The sequence below is a fragment of the Marmota marmota genome, unplaced genomic scaffold (assembly GCF_001458135.2).
Source record: "Marmota marmota marmota unplaced genomic scaffold, marMar, whole genome shotgun sequence".
Lineage (NCBI taxonomy): Eukaryota > Metazoa > Chordata > Mammalia > Rodentia > Sciuridae > Marmota > Marmota marmota.
Window position 1 is genome coordinate 9,842,607 of NW_026000000.1, and position 22,720 is coordinate 9,865,326.

General features: G+C 43.3%; 1 protein-coding gene across 2 annotated transcripts in view; it reads right to left on the reverse strand.

Annotated features, from left to right (window-relative positions):
• Positions 1-4,311: 4,311 nt before the first annotated feature.
• Positions 4,312-22,720, reverse strand: part of Alox5 (arachidonate 5-lipoxygenase) — a 58,899-nt gene continuing 40,490 nt past the window's right edge. For both annotated transcript variants that reach the window (XM_048807536.1, XM_015498921.2), the window contains exons 5-14: positions 20,541-20,647; positions 19,486-19,658; positions 16,042-16,188; positions 8,807-9,010; positions 7,908-7,994; positions 6,897-7,075; positions 6,594-6,715; positions 6,255-6,355; positions 5,648-5,818; positions 4,312-4,961 (exon numbers count right to left, since the gene is read on the reverse strand). In XM_048807536.1, the coding sequence (XP_048663493.1) occupies positions 4,782-4,961; positions 5,648-5,818; positions 6,255-6,355; positions 6,594-6,715; positions 6,897-7,075; positions 7,908-7,994; positions 8,807-9,010; positions 16,042-16,188; positions 19,486-19,658; positions 20,541-20,647 (1,471 nt within the window). In that variant the 3' untranslated portion in view covers positions 4,312-4,781. The remainder of the gene's footprint in view (positions 4,962-5,647; positions 5,819-6,254; positions 6,356-6,593; positions 6,716-6,896; positions 7,076-7,907; positions 7,995-8,806; positions 9,011-16,041; positions 16,189-19,485; positions 19,659-20,540; positions 20,648-22,720) is intronic.

Here is a 22,720-nt window from a genome sequence, read left to right on the forward strand (position 1 = left end):
GAATTACGAACTACTATTATGTGTCATATACAATATTTATTTAATATCTTGTTTCTAAACCCATCCAGCCTACCTTTGAAATGACAGATTATGTTCTAAATAAAGCCATAGGGATGACAGATGTTAGGATATTCAAATAAGGCAAATTTTACAATAAAAATGTTTTTTGAAAGAAATATATAAAACATTGACATACAAGCAGTCTTCCCATTTCTAATCTTTTCTACTCCAAATTTGATCGGAGGTTTGGTATAAATGAGGCAAATGTCAATGTTGGTATCCTTTTTTTAAGGTATTTACAAACATAAAAAATTATTTTTAAAATATAACCTTTATTTCAGGTGTTTCTATTTTTAAAGTTACCTCATTGGAATCCCTATACATATTAGGAATTCACAGATACAGATTATATGATACAAATGTTTTTCTGATTTTAAAAAAATGCTTATTGGAGAGCTGTGCAGTGGTGCTTGCCTGTAGTCCAAGCTTCTCAGGAAACAGAGTCAGAAGTTTAGCTTGAGCCCAGGAGGTAAGACCCATTTGGGAAACAGAGAAAACCCAATTCTAAAATTCTCAGTATTAATTCTACTATAACAGTATATGTGATTAATTACACCAAACAGAATTCTACTTTATGTGGCAGTTAATTCAATGTCCTTAATCACTCATGTGATCAAATCTGTAGGAAGAATTACAAAATATAATATATACATTCCCCCCTTACCTATAGACTTAATATTATGCATGATAGAAGCAAAGCAATTTTATCCTAGGGTAGTGACTAGGAGCTGTAAGACTAAAGTTATTTACCTGAATCATTGAATTGTTTGTTTTTATTTAATGTTTTTTTTTATTTGTTCTTTTTCTTTTGGGGGAAGGGGGTTGAAACCAGAGCCTTTTGCATGCTAGCCATACATTCTACCACTAAGCCTCTTATTCATTGTTGAGCATTGTAGATCCAAGAATCAATATACTGTTAACAAAACACCTAAAGACATGAATTGGTGTGAACGTATTTTATATACAAACAGATATATAAAAAATTGTGCTCTATATGTGTAATAAGAATTGTAATGCATTCCGCTGTCATAAAGTTAAAAAATAAAATCAATTAAAAAAAATGAGTGCCCTCAACCTAGAAGGATGTGAAATAGAAAACCAACTAAGTAAACACAAAAAACTTACACTATCTATGTAGATCATCTGACATCTTATTTGATACCTTTTGTAGTTATGAGCAGCATAGTTTTCCAGGGACACGGATTTGTACATCTATTCATTTAATAAAAATGCATTTTACATTGTGCACAGAAAATACCCTGAATATTTATGGAATATTTAGGCCTACATAATCTTATTTTGCACTGTTGCCTTCTATGTATTCATCTCCTTCAGCTTATCTATGTGTCTCTCATATTCATCCTACCCACAGCATTGAGACTGCAATTGTGACCAAGAACCACTCTTTAAAACATTAATATTTAAGCATTTTAAATATACTTTTAAGGCTTTCACAATATGACTTCTGCCTACCCTCTATTTTCAGTCTTTTTCCCTGTCTGCCTTTTCCTCTGGCATTAATCCTCATCAATACCTATATGTTTGGACAAGTACACACCCCAAGTAACACTCATCCACCTCTCTTGCTACAACCCGCTATGCTCTCACCCTTTCCTGCATGCTGGCTGGCTTACCTTCACCCTTGAAGTCTCAGCTCACGCATTACCACTAGAGAAATCATCCCTGACAACTTTTTAGTCACACTAGCACATCAGAACTCAGTAAGTACTTATGTGAATCAAATAAACAGAAACCGTTCACACAAAGGTGATTTAAAAATTTTTTTCCCTTTCAATCCAGGAGTATAAGGGAATGACACATAAAGAAATGATTTACTTTTCAAGTGGTAAAGATATAGTATCAAAATTGATAAAGTTCTAAGGTAGCCCCAAAGAATGAAACACCTGTTTATCTTGGGAACAGAACAATACCCATAATCAAGGAACACTTCACATAGCAGACTGAGTCTAAAATATAGAAAAGGAGTTTGCCAGAAGTGTGGACAAAACCATTTCGAATGTAAAGAACAGAGTGTTCATTGATAAAAGTGTAGAACATATTAGTGGTTTTGGAAACCACTGATGATCAGTTACAATTGTGAGGTATGAAATAATGTACAATGGGAATTTTTAATTCTTTTACATTTCTTTCCTGAGGACTTGTTCATTTATATTGAGTGATGAATTTGTGGATGGACCTTTGAGATGCTTGCATGCACTGAACCTGGTGACATTTAGTGTTTCTCCAAGTGGTTTGTTGCACACTTTGGTGTAAGTAGAAGTATTTCCTAGAGATCAATAGCTGGGTGCAATGGAGCACACCTGTAATCCTAGCTACTTTGGAGGCTGAGGCAGGGGGATGGCAAGTTTGAGGCCAGCCTGGGAACTTTAGAGAGACCTTGTTTTAAAATAAAATAAAAATGTCTGGAGATGAAATTAGTGGGTAGAGTGCTTACCAAGTATGCACAAGGCCCAGTTCAATCCCCAGTAGCACACACACACAAATAAAATAAAATCAGATAAAATAAAAAGAAGCAAATATTCACCTAAAGACTAAGCTTAATTTAAATTCTTAATTGGAAAACAAAAATTATTATTATTATTATTGCTTTTTTATTTCTGTTTTGTTAGGCTATTCCTTTCTCTAGCTATTATAAGAAGTTTTAGTAAATATTAGCATTTGTCAACAGAACTCCATTTAGAAGTGAAATCAGAAGATAGACAAAAGAAGGCTTTATGGCACAGAAAGTAACCAGCCACAGTTATGTAAACATGTACATTTAAATTCCTGGTTTTATATTGTTTACCTTGCGTTAGTAATGTAGATTAAGCCAGATCTAATCACCTTTCAGTATAGGCTTTTAGAATCAACAAAACATCCTGAAATATTTAATTTTTTTTTCAGGGCCAAGGACTGCATGTGCTAGGCAGGCCCTCTGCCACAGAGCTAAATCTCAATCCCTAGTTAAAAAATAAAATAAAATAAAATTTTTAACTAGCCTACTATTTGTACTTTCATTTGCATAAACTCTTTAATTGATAAATACAGTAAGGTCAGATTTGAGTCTTATAAATAAGCAGTTGAAATTATGACAGCTGTTGCCACTAAATTGAATTCATATGGTCATTCCAGTGGCTCAAAAGTTTTAGCCTCAGATTACATGCCATTAATGCCATAGTTAGAGATTTCATTCTGCCTTGGCTTCAGTGTTTATGTCGAGATAGATTATAAGGTCATAATAAAACCCACCTGCCTATTAGGGGAATGATACCTTTCAAAATGGGACCTTTCATGTTTGGGTACAACAATAATTTTCCAACTTATTACCTTTCAATATAGGAGATCAATAAATATCATTAAACATTTTTATCTACTGATTTTACTGGACATTAGAATACATTAGAACTGATTTAATATAGATAGCGTATACAGATGCATATTATTATCACAATATATATTTCAATAAAACTTTTAGAATTTTTCTTTTTATTTCTGATTGACATGATTTGATTTTGGCTTTTCATGATTTAAATCATGCCTTTTCTCTGGATATTGATATTTAGAAAAGAAAACTTATTTTCACTGTAAGGGCTCCCTATTTAAGGTATGGGGGGTAAAATTTTTGTGTGAGGAAGCATTTTTACTGTTAAAAGTTATCTCATTAATTTTTGGTAAATTTTACACATAATGAATTAAGTTTGATCTAAATAGCCAGTGACCAAATTAAGTTTTCCAGTTCCCAGTTTTCTGCAAGTCATGCTGCAAACCCTGCTGCGGAAGAAAATCAGCACCCAACTCTAAAGTCAATGCCTGGAATCTGTCAGTCCTACCAGGAAAACAAGGGAGTAATTTAGTGTGGCTCTCTTATGTCAGCCCCAGGGCACAAGTATAGATAAGGCAGGTTCCCTCTCCTCCCAGTAGCTCTGCTTCTTAGGGTGTGAACACACAGGAGGGCAACAACACAGTCACACAAAGCCCTGGGGAGAGACAAGCTCTATCTGAGCAATGGAGGATGCCTTCCCAGAGGTGATGGCATTTGGGATGTGTTCTGAAGAAAGAGTGAGAGCAGTCTGGGAAAAGAAGAGGAAGAAATCACCTCCCTTTCATATAGACCTCGGGGGGCAGGCTTTTGCCCAGATGGAATCACAGAGAACATAGTGCAGGCACACATGTATGCATGAGGCGGAGGTGGTGCCAGAGGTGGGGTAGTGAACTGTTCGGAGTGACTGGAATATATCATGTGGAACAAAACCTGTTTAAAATAAGAACTTTATTTTTATGGCAACCAATTCTTAATTCATTCAACAAGAAGTTATTTGGGCACCTAGTAGTTAGGTGCAAGAAATTAAACTAAGTAGCACAGAAATTCCCCATCTCCAAAATGAACAGGCATAGGTTATTCTGATTTGCTGTCACTCTTAGCGTGGAAGGACTCAGCTGAGCATGGGCAGGAGGCTCTGCAGTCCTCTATACAGGAGGGTCCCTGGAATAATGGATGGGATTCTCTAAAGATGAAGGGATAAACACGAAAATGCACTGAAGCTTTGGTACAACCTGATCCATCCTGGAGGAGACTTTGGTTTGTAGCCAGCCCATCAGGAAACCAGAACACACTTGCTGGGCTCCATGGAAGACAGGTGAGCTGCCAGGAGGCCAGAGCCTGCCACATGAGCTGGAGTCTGGCTTTCCAGAGCAGCTCGTGAGACTGCCACAGGCAAGGTTCAGATGGCCACACTGTTTGGTATCCGGTCTGGGGACAAGTAGTAATAGGGCAGCTTTTTGTTCTTGTTGCGCTCAGCAATGACGCTGACAATGGCCTCCAGGTTCTTGCGGAATCGGGCCATAGCCTCCTTCACAGGCTTCTCAATGAAGTGCTCTTCTGGGTACATGCCTAGGAACAGCTGAGGGCACAGACATGGGCAGAAAGCTTAATCTAAGATAGGACCACACAAAGTGACAGGCCTTGTGCCACCCCTGTGGACCATCACTTGAGAGGACAGGGAAGGAACGTCTGCTCACCTCCCCTTTTCCTCTACCTTCTGCCACCTGCTCTGATGCAGATGTAGCATATGTAATCAGTAAAATACTATTCAGTCATAATGAAGAATAAGATTTTGTCACTTACAATAACATGGATGAAGCTGGAGGACACTATGTTAAATAAAATAAACCAGGCACAGAAATTCTAATAGTGTATGATCTCACTAATGTGTGAAGCCTTAAACAGTTGATCTCATAGAAGTTGACAGTGGAATGGTGGTTAACAGAGGGGAGGGAAGGGGAGAAGGAGAAAGGAGGAGAGGATGGTCAGTGGGTACAAAGCTACAGTTAGGAAGAACAAGTCATAGCCTGCGCCCTCACTAGCCCCACCACTCTGAGATCTCTCTAGGCCTCACTTGAAGATTTGGTAGCACCTGCAGCTGATTCTGGGCCCTCCAGCCTTGGAGGTCAGGATTCCTTGCTGTAGGTTCCATTCCCTCCTTCATGGTCCCCACCCCCCCCCACCCTTTGTAACAAATAAAACCTTGAACTTGAGAAATGGGTTAAACCTTGGGTGATCTTCCAGTTTCCTATCCTGCCTTCTCACCTCATTCTCCTGAAACTGGCTCAGCGCCCACACTGCACCCAGATGCCAGCAAGAGCGGCCACGGTCCGGCAGAGTATCCACAATCTGTTCTATGTTCACCACTCCCTTGGCCGTGGGCGGTGGGGCACGCATGGTTGGGGGAGCATTGGGGATCCAGGAACACCAGTCGTACTGCAGAGACAGTACCCACAGAAGTGGGCAACCCGGAAGTCCGGCCACCTGCCCACCTGCAACCCACCATATCTGCAACTGCCTGACCCACAGGGCACTGCCCGTTCGCCTTTGCCCCTCCTCTTGGGTGTCACCATCCCTCCTAGGGTACTGCACCTCCTCTCCAAGGTTCCATTCCCTCCTTTCTGGTCCCCACCCTACTCTCCCTCTAGCAGCCCACAGCCGGATCCTCCTTCGCTGAACTGGTGGAATAGGTGCCTATAAACACTGATTCCAGGTCCAGAGTCTGTCAAGGGAAAGGCTGTTAAGGCCAGGAGGAAAAGACAGTGCCCAGAGCAGAGGAGGAGGCAAAGGTGGGCCCAGCTTCACCAGCCAGCAGTGGATGAAGGGATTCTGAGCGAGTTCCCGCCCTGAGGGTTCCCCTTGTCCAGCTTACCTGGCCAAAGTTCACCGCTGCGTGCTGGGCTGAGGCCGTAAAGATCACTACAGTCAGGTACTCAGACAGCTTCTCCCGGGTCTTGATTGACTTGGGGAAGCCTGAGGGGAAACCATGGCTGAGCTCTCCCCCCCACCACCGGGGGGAGGGACCCCTGACACTGCCTCTCACCCTGACCCCTGCCCCACAGCCCACTGCTCTCAGCATCTCTGCAAGTGCTGGAGAAATTGTTGTGCCAAATAATCCAGCAGGGGACAACCTTTCCAAGCACACCACTGAGAGGGATCCCACCAAGTCCCCCAGGGCAGTCAGAGACACAGAAGAGCTGCTGTGGCCCACCTGAAGCCTTCTTGCCCCGCATGCCATACATGTAAACATCCTTCACGAAGTCCTGAAGCTCCTGGTCCTCTTCTACAACCTGGTCACTCTCATAGTAGATGTTCACCACTTCGGATGTGAACCTGGCTCAGAAGGGGGCCGGCAGGAATAAATGACCCATCTTTGACCTTAGTGTCACTCCTTAATGCCAGGACTCAGGATCCCCTCAGCCCCTCCCTCCATCAGTGCCTAACCACTGAGCCAGATCACTCCCCATTGACTTGTCCTGGGGCCTCCTTCCCAAAGACACCTGCCATTACTCACGTCTGAATGGCATCCCACACCAGCAGCCCATCATCTCGGTAGAAGTAGTAGGGAATGTCTTCAGTGCTCTCCATTCCCCGGGCTTTGATGGCCGCAGGAAAGCACAGGGAAGCATAGGTCAGGTCCTTCAGGGCCTTCTGTACCATCTGCACGTGCCCGCCACCTCCGGTGGCATTGGCCTGGATAGGAGGAGAGAGCCCCTGATTGAGGGTGGCTTTCCTCCTGCCCAGCTGTCCAGCCCAGGAGTTCATCCCTGCATCCACGAGAAGGTGGGAGGGCAATGGGGTGGCAGAGCAAGAAGGGCAAACCTTTTGCCTGCGAGGTGGGGAATGCGTGATGTTTAATTTGTAGAAGGCCTAGCCTTCCAACCCCCATGATGAGGTAACAGGGAGAAACCCCTCCCCACCCATTGAAAGGGACTGAATACCATGTATTGCAGTGCTGCAGGAGAGGAGGGAGGGATAGGCTGCCACCTGCAGGAAGGCAGCCAGACAGCTGGCAGATGTGTAGGCACCCACCGGTGGGTGACCGGGTTTCCTGATGCCTTGCTTGGGGGAGACTGGGTTATGGGTCAGGTACATTAAGGGCATGGAAGGAAAGAGGGTGGGAGGCTGTGCTCAGAATGTTAGGCAGGTCCCAGGCAGAATGGTAGGGGTGTGCAATGTGGGAAGGGGACGCAGATATTTGGTGTGTATGAGGTCAGTTGTCTATGAGGAATGAGGCTCTGGGGCCTGGAGAGGGGAGGGGTGGTAACAGGTGACAAAGAGACATCACAAGGAGGAAGACCTGGTGATGTCCTGAGAAGAAGAGAGGGTGCGTTGACTGGTGGCAAGGCCTGGAGGTTAGTCATAGAAGCTGGGAGTTAGCTTCAAGTACAGCCTCCAGTCTTCTGCCTTTTCCAAGCCTCCACCCAGCGGCCCAGCCTCATTAAAGGGCATCTAACTTCAGATGGGTTGTAGAGACAACCGAGCAGGGATATCACAAGTACCAAGCATGTCGGAGAGCATCTACCTTGTCAAAAAGGCCATACTCGCAGATGAGCTGTTCGCGGGCCTTGGTGTTGATGGCGATGGTGAACCTCACATGTGCCACCAACAGCTGGGCAGGGAAAGAGCAAAGACCTCAGAAAGGGCCTCCTGGGTGCTGAGCATCCCCACCCCAGCTCATAATCCAAAGGATGATGCTGAATACAGTGAGGAAGTGAAGGTCTGGGTGCCCATCTTCTTGCTAAGTAATTGCTAGAGGCCTGGAGGACACAGCTTAATGCTTAATGGCAACGGCAATGACAATAATGATAAAAAGGATAATAGTCAACACTTTTCTCTTTTTAAAAAACATTTATTTTTTTAGTTATAGGTGGACACAATGCCTTTATTTTATTTTTATGTGGTATAGTGCCTCATGCATGCTAGGCAAGTGCTCTTCCTCTGAGCCACAACCCCAGCCCCAATAGTCAACACTTTTCTAGTGCTAAACTATGTGCTAGGCATTGCTTAAGCTCTCTGAATTTATTAATTATTTTAATCCTGACCATCATCCTAAGAGGCAGGATGTTACTTTAACTTTCTTTATAGATGAGGAAACTGAGGCATAGAGGTACTCTTTAGCCTTCAGTTACTCTAGCAATCGTGCTGGCAGGTTTCAGGAAGATGGAAGGAAGATTTTCAACCTCTACTTCCCAGCCAGCCAGGCTCCGTGTCAGGTCTAGGCCCTGGGCCCTGTCCTAACCTTACATCTGAAGGACCCCTCAGGATCCCAGCTGCTTTCTTCCATGTAAGGCATTACTGCCTCCCTGAGCATGTCTCCCTGCGTTCCTCTCTGCTACTCACCCCAGCCACAGACCCCCTGAGGGGATGTCAGCTACCCTCCCCAGTGCTCTCCTTCTTCAGGTGGGGCTAGAACTGGCATACCTTGAAAATGGGGTGCACAGCAGGCAGCTGGCGATACATGGCGATACCAAAAACCTCAGATATCAGGTGTGTGCGCAGAAGGTGAGTGATGGTCTGGTGGACATGGAAGTCACTGGAACGCACCCAGATTTTGGCTAAAAGCCAGTCATATTTGGCATCCGAAGGGAGAAAAATAGGATTCTCCTCTCCTGGGGTTTGGTTGAGCTGATTTGTTGAAGAAAGACATTACATTGTATATTTTGCTCTAGACTACAAAAGAATCTAAATGTCTTCAATAGTGACTTTCAAATCACAACACAAGCATGGAGGGCCTCCAGGGGCCCAGGGTTCATGTCCTAGCTATGACACTTATAACCTGGACAACCCTAGATGACTGACCAAGTCTTTCTGCACCCCAGGGACAGTAATTCCTCATGGAGTTGTTATTAGGCCACATGGAGACATCACAAGAAGAGGGAGGTGAAGATGGATGTGATCTCTGCTCTTGACCTTTTCCCTCCTGGCTTCCTACTAGTCTCCCACTGCTGTTTCTTGAACTTCCAGACCCTTGTCTCTGGGAAGTAGAGATTAAAGTATCCTTCCCTTGAAGTCTAGGGCTCCCCAGGGTTTGCCCAGGTCATCCCTTCTTGCCCTCAATTAGCACCTCTGGGACCAGGGCTCTGGGGCCCTCTTGCTGCCCCATCTTAGATTGAGCAATTTGAGCCCTGCCCTGGGCTCTAGACCTATAGCTGGATGTAGCCTGTAGTACAGGCCCAGCTCACCACCTTCTTTCCAGTTTGAACCCCACACTGGGGCCAAGGTGATTTTTCTCTAAAGTACAAGTCATGTTATATTAATCTCCTCTTGAAAAATATTCAGTCATCTCTTAATGCCAGAAAATGAAATCCTCAAACTCCTTGGTGATCTGGCCTCCAATGTCTCTACATTCTGGTCTTTCCACCCTCTCTGCCTGGCCCACCATTGATCCCTAGCTTCACCTGTGACAGCATTCATCCTTAATCATCCCGGTTTTTTGTGTTTTTTTGGCTTTTTGAGTGGGGCGGGGTAGGGAGGTAGGGAGAGCGAAAGAGAGAGAGAAAAAGAGAGGGGGCAGTTGGTGCTGGGGTTCAAACTCAGGGCCTAATGCATGCTAGGCAAGTACTGTAACACTGAGCCACACCCTAACCCCACACATCACTCATGAAATACCAGCATCATTTCAGTACCCAACAGTGAGATCTCTGGGGAGTCTGGATGGCAGATGTTAGGGCTACCCCATCTCTTAAATGAGGACAGGGAATCATGGAGGGGCTGGCATTTAAAGTGACTTGGGGGAACAATGTGCCAGCAGTAGCTGCCAAGGCTGAGAGCAGGCTGGGAAGAGACTTGGCTGGGCTTTGTGCAGTTGGAGAGACCAGTGTGGTTCCAGCAGAGACAGAGAACTGACCCAGCTGAGGAAGGCACTCAGCTATGTCCCACTATTTTGGAAAGTGACTTCCTTGTCTGTTTCTTCCTCTAAAACAGGACTATCCTGTAGAATTATAATGTGAACCAAATTAGGAGTTTCAAATTTTCAGGAAACCATGTTTTAAAATATAAAAGGAAACAGGTGAAATTTAGGTTTATGACATAATTTTAGTTTACCCAGTATATTCAAAACATGAAACCAATCTACAACTATTAAATATTTCATCCCCTGCCCCATTCTAAGTCTTTGAAATCTGGCACGTACTTTGCACCTATAGCAGTTCTTGGTTTGGACTAGTTGAGTTTCAAGGTGCTCCAGAGCCATGCGAAGCCAGTGGCTTCTGTACAGGCTAAGGGACAGAGCTGTTCTAACAGCTGCCTCTGGTGGAGAGAGACGGGTGGAAAGACAGGAGAGCAGAGGTTGGCCTCCAATAGTATTCTTGTTTGGTCTTTTATTAATCGGATCCATTGTCCATCTTTAATTAGATAATTTCAGCTAAAATTTGAATGATCAAGTTTTCCGGAAAATTAAGAGGTTGGGAGAACCTTGTGCAGATCAAATTCTTGCCCCTTTGAAATAACCCCAGGGCTCAAAGTCCTCAGGATCTCCACCTCTCCGATGATTTACTCATTTGCATTAGCTGCCCTGGCAACAGGCACCTGCCACTGTGCCCCGCCTCCTAGGTGTCCTCTGATAAAGTCCTGACATTCTCTAAAACATTCCTAATATGCTCCCTTATAGGCTTTGGGACCTGGAGACTCTCTGCTGTGTGGTAGGGGTTTTACCTGTACTATCTCACTTAATCTTCACGATGACTCTGCAAAGCAGGTATTCCTTATCATTTCCATTTTACATAGGGAGAAACTGAGGCTCTGAGTGGAAACAGTAGCTCTCCCAAGTCACATAGGAGGTAAAGAGCTGATCTGGGACAGTTCCACTCTCTGCCCATTTCAGATCTACCACACCACTTTCTCCCTTCTCTCCTTTCTCTGCAAATCAGCACTGCATTTGCATTTCCTCAATGAGCTCTTAGGCTCACTTTGCACTTTGCCCTCTCACATATCCTTCACAGCATCCCACTCCTGTCCAGGGCCTTAGCCTACAGTGGTACTCCAGAATGTCCCCTGGGCAATTTGCTTGTGTTTTTCAAATTTTGGGGGAGAGGGAAGTGGGGGGTGATAAGGAAGTAGCTGTTTGTTTTTGATTACAAAATCGTATTTTCTTATTGTAAAAAATAAATTGGTTATTAAAGAAGAGCTCAAGAAAGAGAACATTTTATGATCCATATCTAAGAGCTGACCACTACCTTCTGGTAAGCCTTATTCATTAGGTCTTTGCATATATTCATATTTATCTGTTGAATTTTCCATAAACAGAATTTTATTAGAAGAAATATCTGTCCCTTCTTCTTTTGCTCAACTGACTCCTAACACACGTAACCCCAATGTTCCCAAGTGGGTGACCAGGTAGCTGCTCAAGTATATGGTGTCTTGTGTCTTTGTATTCATTTTACATAAATGAATTCATAGTATCTATACAGTTTTGTTTTGCTTTTCCATTTTGCTAATGTATTTCAGAACCCCACCCCTCACCCCCAGGACATCTGGGACATATCTAATACGCATCGTTAACTTTTATTAGCATCCCTAACTGCTGGTGAAGCTGAGAATTTTTCCATATGATGTTTGTCCCCTTACATCTCCTTTTCTGTGAATAGACTATTCATATTCTCTGGCCATTTTTTTTAATTGAGGGATTTGTCTTTTTCCTTATCTGTTTGAAGGAGCTCTTTGTGTATTATAGATTTTCATCCTTTATCTGCGACTGGTGTGGCAGCTAACTCACCTACTTTATTTGCCTTTTGACTTTGTTTATGGTGTATTTTACTATTCAATGTTTAAATACTACATAATCAAATATGTCTATCTTTTCCCTTATAACTTCTTGGTTTCTTGTTTTCACTTTAAAAGACTCAATCCTCACATTATCCATTGTTTTTCCACATTCTCTTTTACTTTTTTATCTTAGTTTTTATTTTATTTGAGTTTTATTTTTGTAAATAGCACAAAGGAGGGGTCCAGTTTGTTTTCTCCCTATGCAATGGCAGTATGATAACACCATAAAAATACCATTCCCTTCCCCTGAGTTGAAAACCCATCTTAAATTCCTCTATATGGGGGGCCTATTTCTAGACTCTGCACCATCCTCCCACCCCCAATCTGTCCTCATGCATAGCATCTGCTTTAACCAGTGACCTTAAAATATTTCTTCATATCCATCAGGGAAAGGTCTCTTTCTGTTTTTCTTTTTTCAAAAATTTGTGCCTGTCTTTGAAGATTTCTTCTCCTATATGAATATTTAAGTTATTTTATTTAGTTGTCTTGTGTGCTTTTTTAGTCTCCTCACACTATCCCCAATAAAGAATTTGATTAAGGTTTTAATTGGAAGCACATTAAGTTTATATAATAATATTTGATAGAATTGGCCTTTATATAATAATATTTGATAGAATTGGCCTTTTCTTAAATGTTTGTATTACTGCATTATAATTATACATAATAGTAGTATCTTTGTATCATACAAGTTGAATAGAAATTCAATATCAAATCATTGTTAATATTTATTTATATATCCTTTAAAATGATTGCAGTTTTTCTTGATATTGGCATTCCATTTTGTTGTTAGCATGAAGAAAGGCTATTTAATTTATTGGGAATATATCTGTCTGGACACTGAGCTAAACAAACTTATTTACTCAAATAGATTTTTAAAAACTGAACATCTCTTGTGTTTTCTAGGTCTACTGTCATACCATTATTTGAAAAGATAATATTCCCAATTCTCTTACAATTTATTCATTATGCTTTATTGCGCATGATAGAACTTCTAAAATAATGTTGAATAACAATGGTGATATCAGTATTTTTGTTTGTTGGTTTGGTTTGGTTTTGAAATGCTGAGGATGAATTCAGGGCTTCAAGTGTGCTAGGTAAGCACTCTGATTTAACTACATCCCTGCCCCATATCGACACTCCTGTTTATGATTTTAATGGTAATACCTTTAGATTTGTATCTTTTTGAATGATACATGTTGTCTAGGTTCTACATAAATAAGTTCATTCTATTATTATTTTATTTTTTTTTTGTTGCTGTTGTTACTGGGGATTGAACTCAGGGGCGTTTAACCAGTGAGCCACATCCCCAGCCCTATTTTGTATTTTATTTAGAAACAGGATTCTCTGACTTGCTTAGCACCTCCCTGTTGCTGAGGCTGGCTTTGAATTCTCTATCCTCTGAGCCATTGGGATTACATATGTGCACCACCAAACCTGGCCTATTTTAACTTTTACTAGTTATGGTTACAACATGTTATTAAATTCCTTTTTTTGATCAATTGACATAATATAAGCTTTCTCCTTATTGTGCTTATACCACACTGTGCTCTATTGATACTGAAATATCTTAAATAAACCCTACATGGTTGTAACATATTAGTCATTATTACACTACAGCAATCACTTTGCTAGTATCATTTTTAAAAGTTTCTTTTTCAATCTTGATTGCTAACTTGGATTAAATTTTCTTTTGTAGCTTACTTGTATCCAGTCTCAGAACTAAGGCTACGCCAGCTTGAAGAATGAATTTGAGGACATACCAATACCTCAAAGAGCTTTGGAAACATTTGTTGTTTAAAGGTTTGCTAAAACCTAGGTGCTCAGCATACTGACCTTGCACCAGTCTAGACATTTAATTTACTTCCTATTGTTATATGGAAACTGGGTTGTTTTCTAGTTTCTTCTAATTTATATTTCCCAAGCTTTTTATGAATTTTCTTTTGATTTTTTCCAAATTTGTTGTCATACAATTACTCTTTCTAAAAAATCTATAATCTAAAAATCTCCTTTCTTATTTCTACTCTTGTATATTTTACTTTCTCTCTTTTCTTTTTGTTTTTGGGGTGGGATAGAAGCCAGGAGCTCTACTACTGAGCTAGCCCCTCTCCACTTTTTTCCCATCAGTCTAATGATCAGGTCTTTAAAAAGAAAAAAAAAAAACTCTCAGAGAAACAGATTTCATATTTATCGTTCTCTGGCATTCATTTACATGTTTTGTTTTAGAGCATTATAAGTATACATAGTATTTGGGTTCATTTTGACAAAATCATACATACGTACAAAGAATTTGATTCCAATCCCATTTCCCACCTTCCTTTTTGTTCCCTCCTGTCTCCCCATGTTTTCTCTCCTCTAATCCATGAAACTTTCTTTCTTCTACATTTACATAAAGGTGAAATTCCCTTTGGTACTTTTCTGTATCACTTGGGTCTTTATAGTTTGCAAAGTTTGCAATTTTCAGGAGAGGAGAGAAACTCAGAAGCTCCTTTGGCTTGCTCAAGTCACAGGGTCTGCTGTCAAGTGGCAGAGCTGGGATTTAAGCCACTCCTCTGACTGGACAGGCTCCTCTGGAAGTATATGTCAGTGGCAACCAGCCCCTCTTCTGGCATCTCCCAATGATGATTTCTTTCCTATGTCACCTGTTCCTTCTGCCTCTCTTTCTCAGGCATAGGGCTTCTCTCTGATAACGCACTGGGGGTTCCTTGGGGTGGAGGTTGTGCCCCTGGGAGACTGGAGGAGCATGGCTTGAATCCCAGCACTCTGATTAACACTGTGCACCTGTGCCTCAATTTCCTTATCTGAGGAAAATGATCTACATGAATGAAGACAATTCCCTATCTGAAACCCCAGTGGCCAAAGTGCTTTAGAATTAAAAAGATTTTAGGATTTTAGCAGTGTGTATATTTCATTAGGTGACTTGCCCCACTTTTCTGGGTCTGGGGAAACATAATATTTTATATTACAATACAATTTTTGTAGTGGCCATTTGCATATCACATTGAATGGGAGAAACTCTAAATAGCTTTTCTTTTTGGTTCATAGAAGGTTTATTTGCAGCCTATGAATTTGCTATAAGGTTTTGAAATACATGCAGTTTCAGTATTTTTTAGATTTCTAAATTGAGGGTAAGGTTTTGAGGACTGGGCAGGTAACCCCTAGATAATCTTGGAGTGTGGTTAGGGCATGACAAATCCAACTGCCATAATGCTCTCAGCATCCAGTATCCAGTGCTCAGGCATTGTTTGCTGAATGTGCATCTTCCCATCCCCATATAGGGTCCTGTACAGTCCCTCTCCCAGCTCCCAGTGGTCATCATTTATTTAGTCCTGTCCTGCATGTTCTGGGCCTGATCCCTGCTGTCTATGTACTTGCTCCCATTGTGCAGGGCAGGTGAAACCGTGTGCAGAACTGCCTCTTCCCCAGACTGTTTCCCCCATCCTTCACTATCTTTGAGAATGCAAGAACCCATAGGCATCAAGGAAAGTGTCCCAGGGCTGTCCCATTTCCTAACATTCGTGCCCATGGTGCCTATTGGTGGCCTCAATCTCCAGATCGATTCACAACTTCACCTACCTATGGGCATCTTGATTTGGGGGCCCTGGCTAGGGCTATCATTCCAGAGCAGATCCTCAAAAGCATGTCTTACCCTGCCAGAGATTTGTCAAGAATATCTGGGAGAATGGAGCCCTCTCTTCCTCCCTGCAGGAGGCAAAAAGTTCTAATGTCTTATTTTTCCTTCAGCTTCAGCACCTTCCTTAGACCACGAGGCAGAGCTGTCTTCCCCTCCTGGAGATGCACATGAAGCTGCTTAGGAAATTCCTCCCCCAGGTCTTGCATCCCCACATCCACCTGAGGGCAGAGAGGTCCAGAAAAGCTAGAGATAAGCAGCCTACCTGGATGGCAATGGGGACAATCTTGTTGGCCAGGTTCTTATACAGCAGGCAGATGGGCGCAGCCAGGAACTGGTGTGTGCAGGGGTCAGTTTTGTTGGCATCAATTCCATCCAGCAGCTCATAGTCCACAATGAAAATGTTCCCTTGCTGCAGGAGGCAGAGGAGTCCAAATCACTATCAGCAGAGTTGAACCCAAGAGTCAGATTGGATTAGGGGTAAGAAATGATGGTCTTTGGGAGCCCTTTCTCTTCCCAGAAACTCAGTGGAGTTCACAATTTATATTTCTTTTGACCTCTAATTCAAAGGTTGATGCACACGAAGTATATTCCCAGGTAAGGTAAAGGACTGGCAGCAGCTAATTATACACTTATTCTACCTGAAACCAGCTTGATCCTCATGAAAGTTGGTCAAAGAGCACCCAGAATGGCAGTTTAATAGAAAGAAGGTAAAGTTTAGATAAAATAGATGAGAGAAGTCATATACCAAAAAGTGACACATAAAATTTAAAACTGGGCAAAGTAGCCATTGTGGGTGCCCCCCCACCTTGCCACCCATCTCCCGCCCGCCTCCCTGCCCCGCAAGGGTCCCCCTGGAGAGGGAGAAGTAGGTAGGGAATGGAAAAAAAGGGGTTCATGCGGTGGGAGGGTCTGCAGGGTTGACATGTTTTGTGACATCCTGGTCTGAGGCTGGCGACATGGTGAGTCACTTGGTGGAAATTCATAGGACTCCCTGACTCCAGATGCGTACCCTTTTCGGCAGTTCTGAACACACCCCAGTACAAAACTAGCGCGCCTGTGATCTGGGTGGTGGACAGCCGTTCTGCACCAGGAGTCCTCTAGAGGGAGCCAGACGACAGCGCGGAGGCCAGGTGCAACGGTTTGTTGTCTGCTCCGGTTGCAAGGCGGAGTTCAGCTGGCGGCAAGGGCGTTGCAGGTGGGAAACGGTTCAGGGCCTGAGATTTCTGGAGACATCAACAAAAGGCCACCGCCTGCTCTGGTGGCTCGTTGGATCCACAGCTCAGCCGCAGAAGAAGCTGCGCCGACTGCGCATGCACCCAACACCCAGGCTGTGGTACCTTAATTAGGCACCAGAAGGCGCCCCAGAGCCCGCCACTTCCATTGCCGCTGCCCTCCTTTTCTTGTCTGACATTAGGAATGCGCTTTGAGCATCCCAGCCTAGTATTCGCAAAATGGGGAGGGCTGGTTTTGGAGGTCATCTTCCAGGACCATCCGGACATCTCTTCAAGGAGTTGGGCCCAAGGAACTGTGGGGAGCAGGGCTGACTGGGTTACCAGGACGGGCTGGACACTTTAATGACGACTGCCCAGAAGGAATAGTTGCAAATAAAACCTTGAGACAGATAACCCAATATGATACCCAAAGGGAGGTCCCAGGAACTCAGGTCTGGGAACCAGCAGTTCCTGGAATCTGGGACATTTCTGTTAACCCAAGACATCTTTTTGGAAAACAAGGCCCATCTCAGTTCTGAAACACCAGGATTTTTCCAGAGACATATTCTGGCCTCCCTAAATTCTGAGTCCTCTTTTGGTCAGCAAATTCCATTTTGCTGGCAGTGGTGATTGACTCAGGGGATTAGCTCAGGATTCAAGCTTGGACATTGGGACTATTGGGAAAAGGGGTCTTTGTGGGTGAGGCTGGGAGGGGTGTATGTACTAAATTGGAAGAAGCCAAGTCTGAAGCTGTGATCATTTTTAATCCAGCGAAGGAGACCATTCTAAGAAAAAACTCCACCAGAGGCAGAGAGTTGAAAAACGTACATCATCTGAGCCTGGTCCAGCTATGCCTGAGCCCATTAGCTCAGCTTTGATCCAGTACAATTCTTGTAAAAAAAAAAAACAGATTGAGTTGATTTTTGTGACTGATATGAAGTACAAAAATTAATGCAATCTTGAAGAATAATGAATTGAAACCAACAGCAGGAATACACACAAACACATACACACATTATTATCAGAAAACCAACCAACAAAAAAACCCAACAACAGGATAGTATTTCTATTTATGTTCCAAAAATAAATTTCACGGAAGATTCTTAAAAAGAAAGTATTCAGGAGTTTTCATAGTTCACAAGCTTACCATAGATCATTAAGAGTCTGTCAAAGAAAGGTGGCATGAATGTGGGAATTAACAATTGTGTTGCTTTGTGGAAGATGAGGACAGGGTGAAAAACAGAGGAGTGAGTATACATAAGAGTCTAGTCGCTGGTGGCTATTAGATTATTGTCTCATAATTTAAAACACAGCTGAGTGACCAGCTCAAAGGAAAGATGTCATGTAACCACCTGACCTGGAGGCAGCAGTGGGAGGCTGTGACTTTATTTGGCAGGTCACAAAGTGTCTCTTCTTGAGTGGCCAGGGGCCACAATGGCTGCTCAATCCGTTTCAATTTTAGGATTTTCTGACTTTTAGAGATGTATGACTTTCTGATTTAAGGTGTGAGAACTATAGCCTGAGTCAACATTACCACATCTGGCAATTAAATCTACAGAGAAGTAATGTGCTGTGTGTATGTGGTGGGTTGTGTGTTGTTATTGTTGTTTATATGACCAGGTAAGTCAGACAGTCAGCACCACCATAGGAACAAAGGAAAAATGCACTCCTAGACTTTGGCTTATGACAACCAAGAAAAGATCCAAACTTAACCCTACCGTTTATCAGTTTCCAAGCAAGCCTCATTTATCCACCCTCAAACAGTACCAGGTACATCGTTAGAGCCAGGTGCTTTCACCAAACTCATTTTTATCACAAGGCAGAGATGGTTGAGTTGAAGCACCATCACAGGTCACACCTAAAGCCCATTAATGTCCTATCCCTCAGCCCACTCCTGCAAGCAGACATTAAAATCAGCTCCCTTCTTTTGTTCCAGGGAACAGCCTGACACTTTCTTATTAAAGTTGTGTCTCCCTTCTCAAGCAGAAGCCCTGTAAAGGCTTTGCCTATTTGTATTTGTGTGACTCAATTTTGTTTTTATCATCATCATATCAAAGTTCTCAGTTCACATTTCTAATTAGAATGTAAAGAATTATTTCAGCCCCCACCTTGTTCTTAAACACAGCATGCTTCTTTCTCCAGTTTTTTTCACTTTGCAAGGTGGGTGATCATTTGAGTAAAAACATCTGTCACAATGCTTGGCCTAGCACAGGCCCCTAGTCAGTGGTAGGTTTTGTAATTATTGGTATCAAAGTTGACAATATACTCCCAAATGTGAGTATCATGGAAAAACATCACCTTCGATTCCTCTTTTGATCTTACACAAAACAGTTAGCACAATGGCCAGGGCTCTCATTAACGCTGCTGCCAGGAAAAGGAAGGAGCCATTGGCTGACCAGACAGGTCTGGAGATTATGATCTGGGTACCAGTGAGTACTGGTCAGCAGGAAGTGACTTCTGCCTGACAAAGTGTGGCCTTGAAAGCCTGTCCCTACCTGCACCTCCTGCTCCAAGCTGAGCTGCCGCTCTAAGCTGCACTCCACCATCTCTGTGGTCACTGGGAGCTTCACAGGCAGCTCCGAGCAGCGCCTGATGAGCACAGGGTTGCATCCATTTAGAAACTGGTAGCCAAACATGAGGTCTTCTTGCCAGTGTTTCATGACCCGTTCTGGGAAGAGAAATGAGGCCCAACATGAGCCTTGTGCCGAAGGCAGCTAGGGCTGTGGTCCTCATGACCCTGTCCTAGAGCAGAGTATCTGCTAGGTCCCCTCTCCTGGGTACGACTGAACAGCCTGTTGGCCACAGGCATCACTAGCCACACCCAACTGTATGCCTCTGCCAGCCACTGGGTCAGACTATGATGCCACCCTGTCTTCCCTGAGCTGGCTCTTAGTGTGGCTCACACACCTCCCAGAATACCCACCCCTCTATAAAGAACTCAGGTCCTTCAGCCCATCATGGAGGGAGATGAGGGGAGTAGAGGGTAGTCCTGGGGTGATGTTAACCAAAGTGCTGCTTTCAACTGTTCTTTATCCAACCACTCTTGTCTCCTTAACTTTCTGTGACTGTTTCCTTCCCATGTCATTATTGCCAATTACCAAGACCAGTGTTCCAACAAAAACGCATCTTGGTTCAAAGGACCTAACTTCACTCTTTTTTTTTTCTCCTTCCAACTAGCTTTGCTTTTATGTAAATGCTTAAAAAAAAAAAAAAAAGCTAAGTCTTGACTTCATTGAGTCCAGAAGCACCATGAATTATTGATTTTTGTAAAGAAAAAGTTATATATCAGATAAAGAAAAATATCATTTTTTTGAGACTTTTGATGACAAAATGAGGTTGAGGGTATAGAAGCTTGAATGTTTAAGCAGGAGTATGGGTAACCACAAGTTAGGCAAGTGGTGTGGGACACAGCAGGTGGCTAGCCTGGATGACTGGTGGCAAGTCCCCTTGACCTGCTGAGCTATGACCCTTGCTAACTTCCTGGTACATCTTGAACAGAAAAACAGCATCCCCCTCCCCAGTACTGTAAAATCCCCAAAGGCACACTCACCAGAAATAGTGTTGCTGATCTTGACAAAGATTTTCTCGAAGTCAGCAAAGTCACTCCAGGATGACTGGAACATGTGCATGAAACGGTTGATGAACAAATTCTCCATTCTGCAGACCAGGAGACAGGTCACCCTCACACATGCCACTGCACATACCTTTCAGGATCCTTATGATACCCCCAAGCAGCTCCCAGCAGCCGGTTATGGTTTTGTGGAACCAGAACAGAAACTGGCCCCTAGACCTGATGCTCTTCCTACTGTACCTCACCTATAGAAGAGACCAGGCCAGTTCCCTCCAGAACAGCCTAGTGCCTTACATCTCATCCATGAATGTGTTCATGCATTCATTCATCAGGCATTTGTTGCTCCCAACTCAGTGAGTCAGTTCCTGAGCAAGTTTTCAGGGACAAAATGTTCTACCTTCCATGCAGCTATTCAATCTAACAGTCTGGATTTGGAGGGATGAGTTCAATTGAGATGATCCTTATTTACCTTCTGCCTAACACTGGCTCTATGCATGGTACTGAGAAGGATACAAGTTCAAATGCTCAATACACAAGACAATAAAATAAAAACCCAAGACAAGAGCTTACTACACTCAAAATGCAAATTTTAGGTAAAAGAAGGGAGATGTGAGTGGCCGGAGCAATCCCAGAGGCATTAGTGAGGAGGCAGTGTGTGGAATGCATCCAGAAAGGTGAAGAAGAAGAAAAAATCTTCCCTGCCTTCCTGTATGACATAAGCAGGGTCCAGGACCAAGCCTGGGAGTTTTGTATGCTTCTCATTGTGACACACTCTGCCTCAGTTTATCACTCTGGCACACATAGCTGAGAGTAATGAGGGCTTTTTTCAGCATGACTCTGGCTGCCTCTCAGGGGTCAGGTCTCTCTATCTGCTTTGTCCTTTGCTTGAAGGGTTCCCCCTGCCTGAAATGGTCTGCACTTCTCTTTCTTCTCTATTATGGACTGAACTGTGCCTTTCCTATTCCTTTGTTGAGCCCCTAACTTTCAGTTTGATAGTATTAAGAGATCAGTATACATTCACAAGACTGGGGTCTTAATTAGAATAAAAAATATTCCATGCTTGTATAATTATATCAAAATGGTCTCTACTGTCATGTATAACTAAAATAAATGATAAAATAATTTTAAAAAGAGATGGGTGACACCTTAGGGGGGTAATTACATTTTGGATGGGGTCCTCATAGGAGATTTGTGCCCTTATAAAAGGACACACCAGAGACTTTGCTGGCTTTCTCTCTCTCTAATCCATATCATGTGAAAGTTATTATCTGTAAGTCAGAAAGCGAGCCTTTGACAGAACCCATATCTGTTGGCACCTTCATCTTAGACTTCCAGCCTCTAGAATTGTGAGAAAGAAATTCCTGTAGTTCTGTGGTATTTTGTTATAGCAGCACTTCAAGACTAAAACATCATCTTATTTATCATGTGGGTTAGAGTATTTAGAGTGCTCAACTGGTGTTCACCCCACTTTCCTTCAATTTCAAGAAAGATGCCCCTTTCTCAGAGAAGTCTCCCCTTCCCCAGGCTAGTGCCATGCTCTCTCCCCTGTGCTAAGCAGCACTCCTCACAGTTTAGGTGAAAACTCAAGATGATGAATATTTGCCAAGGGCAAAGGGCAAGGACATGTCTGCATTGCTCAGCACAGATCCCATGCCTTCCGCATGCAGAGGGGCTCAGGGAACATTGCTTCATAAACTGAAAGGTGCCCTAGATGCCTGGTGGAGGGAGCCATGCAGTGGAGCTCTCCTAGTAGGTTTTCCTACCTACCACCCTCTGTGGGTGATGGGTAGAGCCAAGGCCATCCAGAGCAGCAGCTCTGAGCACCAAGAGCGCAGCACCATGCTTGGACTCAGCCCTTAGGTAGTAATTTGTCTAGGGCTGAGCTACCAACATATAAGGCGTCTTGTCAGGGGCAATTTTAGGAGTCTAGCAGCCTCCTTGAGCCTCCTGACCCAGCAAAACCCAAGAACTGAGGTTGGAGTATTCTGTCCAGAGTGAACCTGATTGATGGGATAGAAGATTCGGGGATGTCAAGCTCTGCTTTCCCAGGGGAGACAACCTATGGACATGCATGAAGCAGTCAGTTTCAGAACCACAGAAGGAAAGAACCCTATGGACCAGCAGGGGATGCTAGGGACTATCCTGGCCTTACCAGACCG